At 34.4% G+C, this 16569-nt stretch overlaps 1 protein-coding gene across 1 annotated transcript; it reads right to left on the bottom strand.

The window, feature by feature from the left end:
- Positions 1 to 13728: 13728 nt before the first annotated feature.
- Positions 13729 to 15819, bottom strand: LOC143597005 (cytochrome P450 94A1-like). The gene is made up of 2 exons (XM_077075632.1): positions 14685 to 15819; positions 13729 to 14316 (listed from the first exon to the last, which is right to left on the bottom strand). The coding sequence occupies exons 1-2, from the start codon at positions 15817 to 15819 to the stop codon at positions 13970 to 13972; spliced, it is 1482 nt and encodes a 493-aa protein (XP_076931747.1). The 3' UTR covers positions 13729 to 13969.
- Positions 15820 to 16569: the final 750 nt, after the last annotated feature.

Here is a 16569-nt window from a genome sequence, read left to right as displayed (position 1 = left end):
GTTTTCTTATTGATGATGTAAGGCATGGAGTGTCAAAAATCAAAATCAATATGGACTGGCATATTAATTAGGTAGTTTCAAATGATGTTTAGAAAAAAAATTACCATTCAAAATTTATGACCTACCCATAAATTGGAACATTTGAAAAATATTAAAGTTAGAAAGAACATCCCATTAAGCATGTTCAACCTATACTCTATTTATACCCCATATAATCTTCATGTTCTTAAATGCACAATCAAGAATGGCAACAGGCTCTGAAGGTAATAACGTGGCTCTCTTCTAATTTCTAAAACTTAAATCAAATGATAATTTGAACAAACATTCTTATATACTTGAGTTAAAATAAGGAGCTAACAAATTAGTGTTTGAACGATTAATACAGGAAAAAGTTCATGGCCAGAACTTGTAGGGGCAACAGGGGATAAAGCCGCGGCTAAAATTGAGAAAGAGAATCCAAAGGTCAATGCTATCGTGTTATTGGATGGATCTCCCACCACTAGGGACCTCCGTCCTGACCGTGTGTGGGTGTGGGTGAACTCTGAAGGCGTGGTGATTAGAACCCCAGTCATTCAGTGACTGAGCTAAAGGCTAGTAAGCGCTATCCTCGTGTCAAAGTTACAAAATAAATAGACGTGTACTTGTTATATGTTTAAGCTTTCTGGTATTGTCTTGAAGGTAATAAATGAATGATGTGCTGAACACTTCTATAAATAAAGATGTGTAACAATTCAGTTGTTTTATAATTGTCTTGTACTTTATGTTTAGGAACTTTAAATTCTTGTGTTTTACAACTGTGTTAAATAGTCATCATAAATTTCAAAATAGAAATCAAACTTCTTCTATAACTTGTTATTCAATGAGAAAATTATTGGCTTATAAGTTATAGGATTTTTGGAATAAAATGCAATATTTGTTTTCTATAGTACAAGTAAGAATTATCAAACATTATGTCCTTTTAAAACATATCATTCTTATAAAATTCTTATAAACAAACTAGGGGGTAATGGCTCACTCTGCATCGGGTCGATAATTCAGACGTTATCCATTTGGTTCGTCGTAGTGTCAATACGAATGTACGATATGGGCACTCGATATAACGCTATAGAAATTGAAAGAGAAAACCTGAGAAATAATGTCGTGATATGCCCTAGCTAGCGAGAAGATATCAACACGTTTTATATTTGCTCGAAAACCATAAAAACTAATGAGTGTAAAAAAAACTCAAAAAAAAAGAATAGGTCGCCAATAAAAGCAAATTAAAATCAACAAAAAAAAGAAGGAAAATTAAAAAGAATTATAATTTTAAACATTAATCAAACCGGGGAGGAATGTCGAAGATTGGAAATACAAAAGAATTAATATATCTGTTTTAAGGTCATGTTTTTCTTGAAAGGCCAATATTATGAAAAGAAAAAAAAAAGACAAACTCCAAGAGCTCAAAAGTTACAAAGAAACAAGCAACATAATAACGAAAGCCACTACTACTACAAGAGTCTAATTATAAAATTCTCAAAATTAAACTAGCTTCCACTTTAAATCTGATCTTTTGCAACTATGTATGACCCCCATAGGATTGGAGTTGCTTTAATTGAATTTACTAATTTGTCCAACAAGCAATGTTTATTATCAAAGATCATATCATTTCTTGATTTTCAAATCATTTTAACATGAGACCACCAAGAGTTCTTGAATTGCCGCACTTGTTCTTATTCTTATTTTATATTGGGTATTCAAGAATTTCCTACACCCATTCAAAATATGACGAGATTTGGCCGGTAACTTGACCCATGCATGAATGATTGACCAGGCCCACTTTGCAACCCTACAATAAACCATCAGGTGCAATGATGTTTCGTGTTACAACTTACAAAATTACACATTTCTCATCTCCGATATTTTACACATTTCCAATACTCATCTCTGGTATTATACCTCTTCCTATCAATGCCATTTGGCCTCCACATGAACAATGTTATCAATTTCTCATCTCAAGCTTTTAACCAAAAGAAAGGAACTTATCGAGTCATATGCACACTTCCACGTCCAATTTTCTAGCTAGGGTATGTCCGCAAACGTCACACTAGTCACTAGATATCAGATTTATACAATTTTGTAGATCATTACCTAGCCGGGTTATAGTTGGTGATCTTGCCATCTCCAAAACATCGTATTGGTTATCTAGCAAGAATAGTGAAGAAAACATTACTTTTAAAGGTTGTGAACCCGGCTACCTAATAATCGATCCATAATTGTGTTTTATCTCCCATCCCCAACTGCACCTGAAGCCTTTCACCCATATTTAAATCATCAACAGTTTCTTCAAGCTCCAATTTTACGTTGTTCTTCCAAGTACCTCCATCTGATATTTTTAACAAAACTGTTCCCCAAGTTTAAGGACTCGTATGCACTGCTGTTACGACTTTTGACTAAGAAAAGATCTATCTTTTTTTTTTTTTTTTTATCTTGGCCACCTCTTGGCAACAGGGCCATATTTGTCGCTTTTAAACTCAACCCCTAACTCACCAAGGTCCTTATCTAGAATTATCTTTTGCCGTGATACCCAACTTATCTTCTCTCTCTCTTCATCACCACCTCATAGAAATCGTCTTCTTTTCTTCTCCAACTGTGTTAACATTTTTAACGGGCTTTGAAGATGGTAATAAACACCTAAACAACCCAACACTCATTTATTTGGACAAGATCATGTAAACGTTTTTACTTTTGAAAAAAAGATTATGCATTTTATTCATTTGAAGAATTCAATTATAATTAAATAATGATGATCCCAAATTAAAACTTTTCCATTATGAGAATGAATATACTTATATATGATTTCTTGAACACATACTTATGTATATACTTGCAATGATTTTATTAGTTAAATTTAATCTTGTTGTACGGAAACCAACAGTAAATAACAAATTGCTAACTACACTATATAATGCCGAGTTAAAAGAATTAACTTAGCATTCTTGTTCAAATTAATATGGGACAAATGATATCCTATTTGGGGGCAAAATCAGAAAATATATAAAAGGACAGGCCTATCTATGCAAAAGAAAAGGGAAATCTTAACTTGACCAGAGTGGGAGGCATGCGGTTTCGACCAGCGTTTATTAGGATTTAGGACTCGTAGGCTTTGGTTAGGCCGGGTTTTATTAGGATTTAGTTGAAGCTGGCTCTAAGCCCAGCCTGTTAGAGACTAAATTCTTGTTAATTTATCAAGTTATAAACTCTAGTTTAGTCTCTATATAACATAACCGAAAAAAAATAAACTCAAACAAATTTCAAAAACCGAAGTTTGTGTCTTTGATTCGGTTATGGCCCACAACCAACGTACACCGAACCGTGTAAGAAAACCTAACAATTATATACAAACTTTATAAAAATACTGATCCAACTACTCTAGACTCGTTAAACCACAAGACTCAAGACTTTAAAATTAGACTCTTAACTTGCGTGCTGTATTTGAATGACTCAACAACCTCAAACGGATTAACTTCATGATTTGAATTACTTGCTAACAAATTTTTGGATATTACATATCTAGTAATAAAAAATCCACAACAGTGAACCGTGAGACTAAAAAAAATTACACTGGTTTTTCCATGAATACTAAATCTATTAATTAATAGTTTGATACATTTCTAACTAAACGCGCGTATAGTTTTTTTTTTGAACGGTGACTTTCATAGTAGTTGAATAATCAGTCACAGCTCTCGGAGAGAGCCCCAACCGCCCAACTCGGGTCAAGACTATGTTGTCTTAACCGGGCCCACGCTTGGCATCCTAGTTTGGCTAGGCGTTCCACGAGAAAATTTCGCCGCCCCCTGCCACTTAATAGGAGTTGTCCGCCCACAAGAGCAAGCTCTCTGGGAAGGGACACTCTAATAGAAAACTCGTGTCGCCATCAAAATTCGAACTTGAGAGGCCAACCGGCATCAAATTCTTACCCATCATTTGGCTGGCCAAGATTCGAACTTGGCTGGCCAACCGGCATATAGTTGCAATACAAATTAATATTTGATGATATAAAAAAACTTATGCTAAATTAATATTTCAGATTTGATTTAATAACCCACTTTTAAATTCATATAAAACATGGTTATTCACTTTTTCGTTAAACTGACAACACAGTAGAAATTGAATTCGGTCAATAGCAAAAATATATGTTATTTTAAATGCGTACATATGATGGCGGAACTAATTGTATACTAGGGAGAATTACCAATATATATCATGACCTATTCAATTTCCGATTCCTAATTCAAGACTAGAAATATTCAAAGTCAAAGTCAAACCATGCGGTGTCTTATTTACCTCTCTCTCTCTCTCTCTCTATATATATATATATATAACCTCCTCAATCTACCTCATTCAAATATATTTCATCAAACATTCAAATCCTAACCGTTTTTCACCTTTTCCTTTCATCACGACATTATTCAAACCTTTTGCTCTTTGCATTGTAAGCAGCACCACAAACATGAAAACAGAAACAAAGAAGTTAGCCTTTATCACGTTGTTCTTACTCATATTCTTAAATTTCGAACAAAACCGAGCCTGTAGACTTCTTGATGGAGAATTTGAAGAAACATGGTTGAAGAGAGGAAATCTATTATTGTCATCTCTACAACATCGCCCTGTTCGACCTCCAGGAAGCGGATGCGGTAACACAGGAAACGGTGGAAACCCTTGTGTCGGTTCCAAGAAGGTAGCCGGTCGCTATGTATATGGTGCTAACCCACCATCATTAACTCTTTCTACTTCGGTTGATCACTGATACCGGCCAGCGATTAAAGATGATTCGATGAACATGCATATATTGGATTAACGACCTTAGAAGTTACAAAAGTCTATTTTTTAAATAGATTGTTTGCCACTTTTCGTGATTTTGTCCATTCTTTGATTAAGTATTTACGATTGACTACACGTATATTTAACTCATTTCTTGTATTATTTTAACAATTGCAAACAATAATGTTCACAAAGTTATATATATATATAGCACTTAGACTATGGTACTGAAATATGATCCATACTCCCATGCACGTCCCCTAGTATTAAGTTAGAAGAAGTCTTGTGCACAAAATAATATATAAATATTAATTAATCGAGCCGAGCTCAAGTTTAAAAACTACCCACAATCTAAACTCAAGCTCTCATAAGTTAAATGATCCAATCTTTTAACTTATAGACGTGCTCAGACACGACTTGTTTTACGCCTATAAGCGTCATGCTTATTTTTTTTTTCATTTTGGCGTGGTCGGCAAATGGTTATGGCAAGGAAGGATGAGCAATAATATATTAGGAGTTTATTTTTTTTGTTATTCATTTAAGATAAGGATCAAAAAGACTAAAATGTCATATTTCACATGACTCGTTTTAAGAGATATATGACAGGTAGGAATTTGATTCGAATATAAAATGAATATATCAACAGCTCATTTTCGGTTACAAAGACACCATTGAAATAAACCGTAGGGTTGCGATAACTAACTGGAGATACATAAAGATTCACCACTTCGGCTAAGAAATCGTGTCTAAGTCACCACTCGAGATGCCAAATCGAGCTAGCAAAGACAAATTAACTTAATTCATAATCCAATGAAATAAAATAACCAAAGAAAACACTTCATAATCATCCACGGATTTTTTTTCATTCCACCATCTGTTTGTACATCAACATATTCTAATAAAGTAAAATTATTGTAAACACGTGTAAGTTTGTAATTAATCCTCATAATTATTCACTTTCCTTTTGCACTGTAAGGCCCCGTTCCCGGTAGCCCTACTTTAGCGTCGGATTTACTCATAAACACAGCTCTTACAAATCAGAGTTAATTAAAACTTTCGCGGAATATAAAACTTTAACCGTTTATTACAAAACATTTAATTTTTTCCTTTAAACCATAATATAAAATATCATATTTAAAACATCGTTTCTTCCATCTTCAGATGCCAGTCATTCAATCTATGCCATGTGCCACCCTCATGCTAGCTCTTTAATCAGCTCACCTGCGCACATACTAAAAGTCAGCTACACTGAGTGAATTCTAGTTAATCAAGCAACTTATCATACAACTACTACATGCATCATACACGTATCCGAAGACACGTAGCCCACTATCTGACCGGCTCACCTTACCACTTACCTCTTATTTACCCCTACCGCTTAGCCACTTTAAAAACGATTGACGTTATGCCACTTTGCCACTTTAATAACGTATAACGTTATGCCACTTTGCCACTTTAATAACGAAGTCACGTATAGGCTTACCCTACCACGTACTATCGTCATGCCACTAACACTCTTACTAGACTCTTGCCACTTCTATCACACTCTACCTCTACTTGTCTATAACACACTTTCTAACATTACATCATTTACATAATGAACAAGTTACATAATAATATTTACACACACTAATAGCCACTTATTAAACAATTCCATTGGCGGTACGTGCAATATCCGAAGATCGTTCACGCACCGACAAACATTATATAATAGCTAACTTAGATATCATCTATAGCATACACTTACCACTTAAGGTAAGTGTATTCACACTTCACGTCGAGTATGCACACAGCCTCGAAAACATAACAAGAAAATGGGGCTAGAAACTCACCTGGATCCTGTTTCTTTCTTTGTTTATCATAATTCCCTTCTTTAACTGCACCCTGCTAACTGTATATAGGGTACACGTATTAATATTCATTCTATTTGCATTCCAGTTGGAAATGACTAAGTCTGGTATGATCGGTTGGCCTTGCTTAGATTTCATTTATTTATTATATTTCATACAAACCCTAATGTAAGGTTTTTAATCATTTTATTACTACTTTCTCTTTCCTAAAATATATTATATGTGTGTGTACATATAGGCACACGGGCTATCCCATACTTGTGGTCCTCCAAGTGTGATCCTAGGTGTACACTTAAGTGGGTATTTCTTTATACTTATACGTACTCTCGGGTTCTCAACGAGATCAATTACAAATTAATCAAATCGCTTCGTAATATAATCGAATTATAAGTGATCGAGTGTAGGGGGGTGTATTAGGATTTGGGTTTATAGTTGGGCTTGGGCTATTGTTTGGGCTGTGTATTAATAAAAAGCCCAGCCCATCCTTGTCTTAATAAACCATCAGAGCTATCTTATTCTTTCTTCATTTTTGTTCTAGCCGTTCCCAATAAACGAGTTAAGTGAACAGATCCAAGGTAAAATCATGTCCTATTGTAATCGAAGCTGCTTGTAAGCGAGTTCTATTGTGATCGATTTAGGGTTGTTGTAATCGAGCTTAAGGGACTCGATTACAATGTAATCGATTTGTAATTAGGCTTATTGTAATCGAATCTCCTGATATTCGATCACAATGTAATCGATTTGGATTGTGTTCGAGTATAAGTTTGTAATCGATTGCTACTGTATGCGAGTTACAGTGAATGTAATCGAACCTTGATTGTAAGCGAGTCTCTGTGTGTATATGTAAACGAGTCGCGTAAACCGATCCAATGTATAATCGGTTCTACTGTAATCGAGGCTCAATGTAAGCAGTGTAGGGTGATTTGGCTAATTGTAATCGATGGTCCAATGTATTCGATCTGAAGCTAATTGTAATCGAGTGGTTGGAATCGAACACAATGTAAGCGAGTTTTGGCATAGAGGCATTGTAAGCGAACCTGTGTTGTAATCGAGTTTAATGTGTTCGAGTTCGGTGTAATCGAACTCAGGTTGTGTACGATATTCTGTGTAATCGAATTCAAGGTTATAGTTGATTGTAATCGATGACCAGCTGTAAGCGTTGTCAAGCAAGGTCTAATTGTAATCGGTTGATTGTATGCGAGTTGAATTGTGATCGGGTCATAGCTGTATTCGAGTCTACGGGTTCGAGCTCAGTGTATTCGAACTTAGGTTGCAAGGGAATATCGTTGTGTTCGAGTCACTTGTATGCGACCAGGTTAAAGTGATCGACCATATTGTATGCAAGTCTCCTTTTATTGTAATCGATGAATGTAATCGATATCATCATTGTAAGCGAACAGGGGTGAAATCGGGTCTAAGGGATTGGTTTGATTGTATGCGAGGCATTTACATATATGTATTCATTTCACGTGCAACTACTGTTTCCTTTCTTTCTTCTTTTTTTTATTTAAATTAACGCTTCCCTAACCGCATTCGGCTAAGACTTGACCCGAGAAGTTATAAAGTTTGACCCTTTAGGCTTGAAATATTCAAAACTAGATCTAGTGTTTTCTTAAACGAGCCATATCCATTTTCGGGTTCGTTACATTCATTTTAACATCAAGTTTACAACTTTATGTCTCGTTTAGACCCGATCTACTCTCGTTTTAAGTTTCAAGGCCAAACATTAATGAAAACGTAATCTTTAAAGATCAAGAACATACCTTTTCGTGTTCGTTTGTTGTCGTTTGGCTTAGTTATGGACTTAAATCTTGTATCTATCTTGTATATGGACGATCTAGTAATATGTAGCGTTCGATCTTGCTTCTTCTTTTTTTCTTTCTTTAGGCCGTTTATAGTAAGGTGTATGTGTGTGTTCTTAAGTGTGTGTAGAGATTATGGAAAGGATGGAATGAAATGAGCGTTAGGGTTTCGAATGGTTTAAGGGAGTATTTATACCCTCAAGGCCCATGGACCTAAGGCCCATCCATCATCTTAATCCATTTTAATTAATCTAAGGCCAAGATCCCTTTCATATATTATTTATTAATTAAATATTATCACACGACAACTCGACGCAACTTTCTTTATTTATTATTATAATATTATAATATTTGGGATGTTACATGCACTTCATTTATATATATTATATCTAATTATATTATTCATTTTTTTAAACTCTATTTATATTATATCTATACACTTTTATACAAATAAATATTTATATATTATACTAATATACATTGTTAAAATATATTTCACAACATATTTTGTGAAATCCAAAAATCAACAATAAACCATGTTTATTAAATATTAAAAAGAATATAACTAAAAAATCAACAACAATAAACATATTATACTAGGTATATTGTTGAAGATCGTAACTAAAAAAAACACTAATATGCTTTCAATTTACACAGTAATTTTTTTATTTATTAAATTATAAATATATGCTTAAAAGTTTATCCATTTTTTAAAAGTAAATCTATATATCTATTGGTTTTTTGTACATTGTCATATAAATTTATAAATTATAAATATATGATTTAAATCTATCTATTTATTTTTTCGGCTAATTTAGTAAACTATACATATATATGTTAAATTGTAAGGATAGCATATATCAATCACTTTCAAATATAATAAGGTTTATTATATTTATTTTATTTGGTTTTTTATCAAGGATTACTTTGGATTTATTATGAAATTTAAATTTGATTGTTACGGGTTAAAAGTTGATAAATAGATTGTTTGGTACAAGTTAACCACATTTGGCTCAAATTTGTTACGCGTAAAAAAGGGCAATCTGAGTATTTTTTTAAAATATGAGAATGCAAATAGATTTATCGTCAAACTTATTACGGGTTCAAAGTTTTGATTTGAAAATGTTAAAAAAATGAAAGTTAGAATTTTAATTGTGACTGGGTTTCAAATTTAACTTTAATGACATTTTTGGAAATAGTCAAAATATTTGGAATTTCGCACATTGAGTATTTTTCGCATTACTATTAAAATTTAAGAAAAAAAATGACAATCACTTGTACCATGCCACCTCTAGGCATGTCAATACTTCTAACTTTTATCAAGTTATAAACATTTATGTCAGCATTGACTTATTTTAATAGTGATCAGAATGTTGTTTGTGAAGCATGTCGTACAAAATTATGCTCAAGTGAAGCAAAACATTCACAAAATTGAACGGGTTAACATGTTATTTTTTGTCAATTGGCAAAATCGAGATGCCTCTCAAACTTATCAAAATATTTTTCATTATGTAGTTCAAAACTATTATTATATGAGAAGTATTCTCCGAAATTGGTTCATAACCAAATTTCTTTCATTTATATATACATGACACTGAGAATAAATTTTCAATAAACGGAGTGTTCTTGGGTATGTTTTTGCACGTGCATCATTTTTTTATTAAGTTTTTTTTTAAATAATAATTTTGTGATATAAATAAAATCAATTTATGTATAATGATACAAAAATAGATATAATAAATTTTTTTATATACACTATGTATTACTTTATTTGTAACTTACTTATTTAGATCATCACGTGTGTTACACGGGCTCTAAAACTAGTATAAAAAATAAACTAAAAAAACTACCTAAAACATGTCCCATAAAATAAACTAGTAACTAACATAATTGGGTCGTGAATCATGACTAAAAATAATAAACTAAAACATATGACAAAATAAAAGAAAACAAAAACAAATCTTGGATGGGCGGAAGACATGGCTATGACCGGGTCGTCAGGTAGGAGTAAATGAATGAGCCGACTCACCAACTTGTTCTTTAATTGCGAGTCATCGGTCACGGGTAATCCATTTTAGCAATTTACCTTCTTGTTGCGGGTTTCGAGAGTTGTCGAGCTGGCCCGATTCTTCATTTTTAACGTGTACCAATTTTAGGGCAATCTCATTGCTATCACATCTAAAAGCATTCACAGCCCGTTACATATATTTTTTCCTATAGTTTAGCTAAAAAAGCACCATTTCGTAAATTTATTTATCATTTTTCAAAAAACTTCCACGTCCTATTTCCTATTTATATCCATAAATTCTTTTTTATTATTTTTTTTCTATTTTTTCTTGTTATATAGTATATGGTGATTGTGAGATAATTGATATATTATATGGCATGGATCAAAAGTGAGACCCTGTATTTAGGTTTTTACTTTAGTTGTCATATAACTTATCCATATAATAGGGAATTGATCGAAGAGGTGATTTCGATGGTTTTCTCAAAATTTACCCTGAATTATATGGATTTGACAATTTTAGAGAATAGACTAGGAATGCTCTAAAGTCCATCTATCAAATTAACCAAATGTGAAAAAAACAAACATAAAACATAAAGGATAAAGGATGATTTGTGTAATTAACGAAGAAGAATTTTAACGAAAGCTACAGTTTCCTATATGCCAAAATTTTCTAACCAATATGGTGTCTAGTCGGTGTGTTCATTCCAAAACCCAAATCACTTTCCCAGCCCATTGTTGGTATCAATGGCTACGATTACTTATGGTTTGAGGATTACTTGAATCGAGGTACAGATGTTCAGTGGTACGCACGATTGACGAATCAAATAGGCGGTGGCATTGAAAACCAATCAAATTGATCGAGGAGTTATTGGAAAGTGGAAAGTCGCTTCATCTTGGAGAGAATTCAGTGGTCTCAAACAAAGAAACGAAAAAAGCTTGCGAAAAGGTTTAGATGGGGATAACCTACTTAACTATAAAAGTAGATATGGTACATTGGTATTAGATTATTATCTAGTATAGACTAGAGTATTTATGGCATTAGGTGCTATGAGGTATCTAATTACATGCCAAACCCTTAACTATTGGTCCTTCAAAGGGCGGAAAGAGGTGAAATAGCCTGGTTTTAACGTCATGCAAACCACGCCACGGCGTTAAGGCCTAGTGGTAAATGGTGGGGCTTTAACACATTAACGACGCGGCAAAGAAGAAAAAATATGAGTCCCAACAATTTTAATAAGGAAGTGGTGGAACTTTAACGTGATAGCAAGTCTTTAAACCACAATACAGTGTAGTGTTTAAGGGGTGTGTTAGTTAAACTATCTACATGTAGTGGTGCTTTAACTACCACAGCAAGTAGCCTTAATGCTAAGGCTAGTATCTATAGCAAAGTAGTTATTATTATTATTATTATTATTATAACCTGAAAAAGACTGATGAGCCAAAGACCAAACAACTTAGCATGAAAATCAATTGTTCTCCACTTAAATAATAAAGAATAAAAAGATTGTTCTCAAAATGATGACAACAAACATGTCCGAACCACTAAAGACTCTATAAGACAAACTAAAGAAACTACTAAAGATCAAAGAACTATATACAAACATTGATGCTCATAATATGTTGTTAGAAGATATCAGTAGTTTAGTTTTCTATTTGTGCTTTTATCAATTGTTTGTTGTTTTTTAGATTTTATTAGTTGTTTGTAACTAATTTGTTATATGTCGCTTTAACCCGTAGTCTCGTAAGCACTTACAATTGTATATAATGAAAACGAGAGTCTTTTCTTCATTAATACTTTACACATCTCTGAAAAAGTACTCTAGTACAAAATCAGAGAAGATGTGCTAAGGGTGAAGCGAAGCAATTTGTAGGTGTAATAATTCGGTTTAATGAAAGATTTTGTTTACCCAAAATAAATCCTTAGCTTATTTTGTTTAATTCTACTACAAATTGTGTTTGATCAATTCAAATAGATTTAATTGATCATCATGAGTCTAACTTATAGAACAATTTACTTGTTTTCAAGCTAAAATGATATAAGTGTTTAAATAATCTGATCCAGCATTATTATTATTTTCAGAACAACTCACACTCTTTACTCTAAAAATGAATGACATAATTTTTGTTTTCATTTTTATAATTCACTATTTGGAAAGGCAAAATCTTATTAAACCCCTTGATATCGTTAGAAGAAAGGTCCTTTGGTGGTAAAGAAGTTAGAAGCAAGTGCAACTTGCACCCCTATGGTCAACACCAAAACACACGATAAAATCCCATGGTGGATTTTTTGCATTATGGCACTCCTAACATATGCAAATTGCGCACTTTGAGGCCATTCATTAAGTCAAACGTTGGTTGACTGTTAAAATGAGTGGGCCAGAGGCAAAGTCATTTTTTTCACACATAGACCTAATATAACAACAACATACTACACCGTCGCCAAAAACACCCCCTCCCCCATCTTCATCGGATCCCTTTCGATCTACCCCCAACCACCACTTGTAACCGCCACCATTGTTTGAAAGTAGCCACAATCTCCATCTCCGGCCACATACTCTCCACCATCGCCATAGTCTAAAACCATCGTATAAAACCATATTCATGAGGGTTCCATCATCGTCTAAGTTTGGGTGGTTTTGTTGTCTAAGATGAGGTTAGTGTTTCCGGAGTTTGATTAGGGTTCATGTGGCAGCTTTCATATTTGGAAGAACCGAATTTCACTCCCTCTTTTACCATTTTCAAATCTAGAGATCGATTAGCGTTCCATGTGTAATGATTCATGAAAACTTGAACGTACACTTTTGCAACAACATAAAATAAACCATTTTGGATTGGAATCATGAAAACACAAGAACAAAAAATCAATCAGTCGAATAAGATGAAGTGGTGGTAGGTCGGTGGGGGCTTGGATCACAAAAGCCGTAAGTTTTCCGCCGGCCATGCCATTATGACGTTGAAGGAGGTTGCAGTGAGTGAAGTCCATGCCGATTAAACCACCGATCAAATCATGTTTTTAAATTAACTTAAAAAATGACCACAATGTTACCATTAATTTTAGGAAAGATGTGAGATGAGGCTTAGATATCTATCAACCAATGTTTTATGAAGGCTATTAGGGTGGCTGCATGTCTTAGGGGGTGGGTGGGTTTGAGTATCAGGCTATCTTCAATAGATGGCCCCAACCTAGATAAACGCCGGCATGCACAAACCATGTACTTGCAAACACGTTATTGAATTCCAATTGTGGGTCAGTCCTTTACACAATCAACTATTGTAATACCAATTTGTGAATTATGTTTCGAGTCCAACCTTGGGTCAAATTATTTATATATTCCAATATGTACAAACAAAAGTCTTTCAAGAAAACCTTTGTAACTAAAGACATCAACATAGAATATTACATCACATATATGTTTTCTTATACCATGCTTGATAAAACAGAACAAAAATAACATCATTTAACTATTTGTAGATATCATATACAAAACTTAATAAGTAGTTACATATCATCATTCCCGTACCTTAATCTTCACCGGAAACCCATCTTTCATCTTCGACGTTAGGGCCGTCACCAAAACAGGCTCACTGCCGTCATCCACAACTGGAACCACCTTAAACTGTCGTAAAACACCCGCCACGACCCTCTTCATCTGCAAAAAAGCCATATCCTTCCCCAAACAAATCCTTGGACCCGCCTGAAACACGGGATACGTGTACGAATCCCTTGCTATGAACCTCACATTCTCCGTCCCCTCATCCTTCTCCAACCACCGCTCTGGCCGAAACTCCATCCAATCTCCGCCCCACAGCTTCTCCACTCTCCCCATTGCATATGGATGGTAACTCACCATCATTCCTATTAAGGAATGGAGGAGGTTAGCCTATTTAGTTTTCTTAATATGTACAGGATCTAGTTCAGCTGAATAGCCAATAGTAACAGCATTTATAAGCCAGACCGATAGGTACCGTTTTTTAGTTTTTGAAAAAAGTCAAAAACTATAACGAACTGGCTGAGTTGACTACGTCAGCCAGGGCCGTCAAAACGTCACTGTTTTGACGTGGCCATCTTTTAAGTTTAAACACGAAAAACCTTTAATTTTTTGATTGTTCAGTAAAATCGTATGTTTAAAGAATATTAAATCTTTTACCCTTTAAGCGATAAACCGTTTAAGAAATTTCCAAAAGATAACCACATAAAGTTGGTTGATTGATAATATATAATACCTTTTTTGACGATTGTCCCGTCAGGTAAAACGTCATCATCGCACGCAAACTTTGAGTCAACGGGAACGGGCGGGTAGAGCCTCATGCTTTCACATAGAGAAGCATGAGTATAAACCATCTCCTTAACCTCATCATAAACCGGTGAATCCGATTTCTCATCAATTTCTTCAATAATTTTACTTTCAACCGCAAGATTCTTCGAAAGCAACCAGAAGAACCAAGTCAACGCAGCAGACGTCGTATCCCTACCCGCCAGTATAAAACTGATCACAATATCCGTAACAAACTTCTCATCCGAGTGACCAGAACTTAAAAATCGTGATAACAAGTCAACCGACTGTATGGACGACTTATCAGTAAGTTCTTGTTTCTTCTCGTTCATGATATTCATAGCAAATTCACGTATTTCCAATACAGCTTCTTTAAGCCGTTGTTCTGACCCGATATTCAAAACCCGTTTGATCCTCCATATCAAAGGCGTAACCGTGCGAAACCTCTGGCTGATTATCCGAACCGCATCTTCAAACGCGACTGCGAATTTCGCTTGCGGTAAAGAAGGCGTTAAGTAAGCCGGATCATGTCCAAAAGCAATTTTACATATATTATCAAACGCAAACCGTTGAAGAATATCTTGAAGATCAAGAACAGTATTATTAGCAGCAGCAGTGGATAATATAGGAACCAAACGTTCGTTCAGTTCGGTGTCCACGACATGTTCCACGAAATGTCTGAGAGACTTCGTATTAAACTCATGGCTGCAAAGCTGTCGTTGGAACTTCCACTCATCGCCATCGATGTTAAAGATACCGTCTCCGAGTAAATCGAAAAGGGTTGTCCGAAACATGTCTCCCTTTTGATAATTTGAGAATTTGGTTTTGAGGATGTGTTGGACGACTGCGGGGTTGGCGGTGATGACACGGGTTTGGCCGAACGGACGGCGGAGTAAGAAGGTTAAGGTGGGTGAGTTGTGGACGACGTCGGTTGTCCATTGGGTGAGACGGTGGCGGTTGGTGTAGATTGTGATGTAGCTTCCGATTAATGGGTATGATTTGGGTGATGAGTTTTGGTCGGAATCTGGTTTGGGTTTGAAGACGATGAATAATAATATTAAAGTGAGGAGAAGATTGTCTACCATTTTTGTTGACTTTGATATTTTATTCAGGTTTTGATGTATATTTGTAGTGCTTTCAAACAATGACATTTAGTTGGAACGTCATTTATCACAAACCGTGTTTGTAGACAATTTGACTTATTTTTATTGAACCATGAAGACAATTTGACTTCTAAGTTCTTATATTTTGTTTTTTTAAACGGTGGCTTTTGTTTATTTAAGTTATCACACTCATTAAATTTTGAGAGTAAAATAACTCACTCTGATCAGAATATGTTGTCTTAATTATACATACACTGGATTTTGAGTTTGACTTGGGCGTTCCTCAGAGAAATCATACAGCCGACTACCGCTTGACAGTCGCGGTAACATCATAAAAGCAGAACTCTATGACGAAACACAAGATGGGACAAAAACACAGATGGACTCAGGGTTTGAACTGACAACCTTTGCATAAGGCCTAACTCAAATCCTTCATTATCAATCTCTCAAAAGTGATATAAATGGAATTTGAACTTAAGTCTCCACTAGAAAACCCAAACATCCTAACACGAAGCCATAGATAATGCTTCTAGCATTAATTTTAGACTATATACCTCTCTACATGAACATGAAAGTTTATTATATAATTGATTTTTTTTAACGGTGGATGGATTTTAATCTTTTTTATTTATAGGACTTGTACACACAAAATTCCCTTTACAAATCTATGTGTTTAAATATTTTGCTTTATCAATTATCAATGCATCACAAATCCCACGTGTAAGAATAAAA

This window comes from Bidens hawaiensis, unplaced genomic scaffold (assembly GCF_021521415.1).
Source record: "Bidens hawaiensis isolate Kalapana, Puna unplaced genomic scaffold, B.hawaiensis_p1.1 tig00047466_1, whole genome shotgun sequence".
Taxonomy (NCBI): domain Eukaryota; kingdom Viridiplantae; phylum Streptophyta; class Magnoliopsida; order Asterales; family Asteraceae; genus Bidens; species Bidens hawaiensis.
The sequence above is the reverse complement of the archived record's forward strand: the minus strand, read 5'-3'. Positions and strand labels throughout refer to the sequence as shown.

Excerpts from the sequence above, each read along its gene's own strand:
- LOC143597005 (XM_077075632.1), bottom strand. The coding sequence starts at position 15,819 with ATGGTAGACAATCTTCTCCTCACTTTAATATTATTATTCATCGTCTTC. Across the intron at positions 14,317-14,684 it reads CGGGACAATCGTCAAAAAAG|GAATGATGGTGAGTTACCAT; the intron begins GTATTATATATT and ends ATTCCTTAATAG.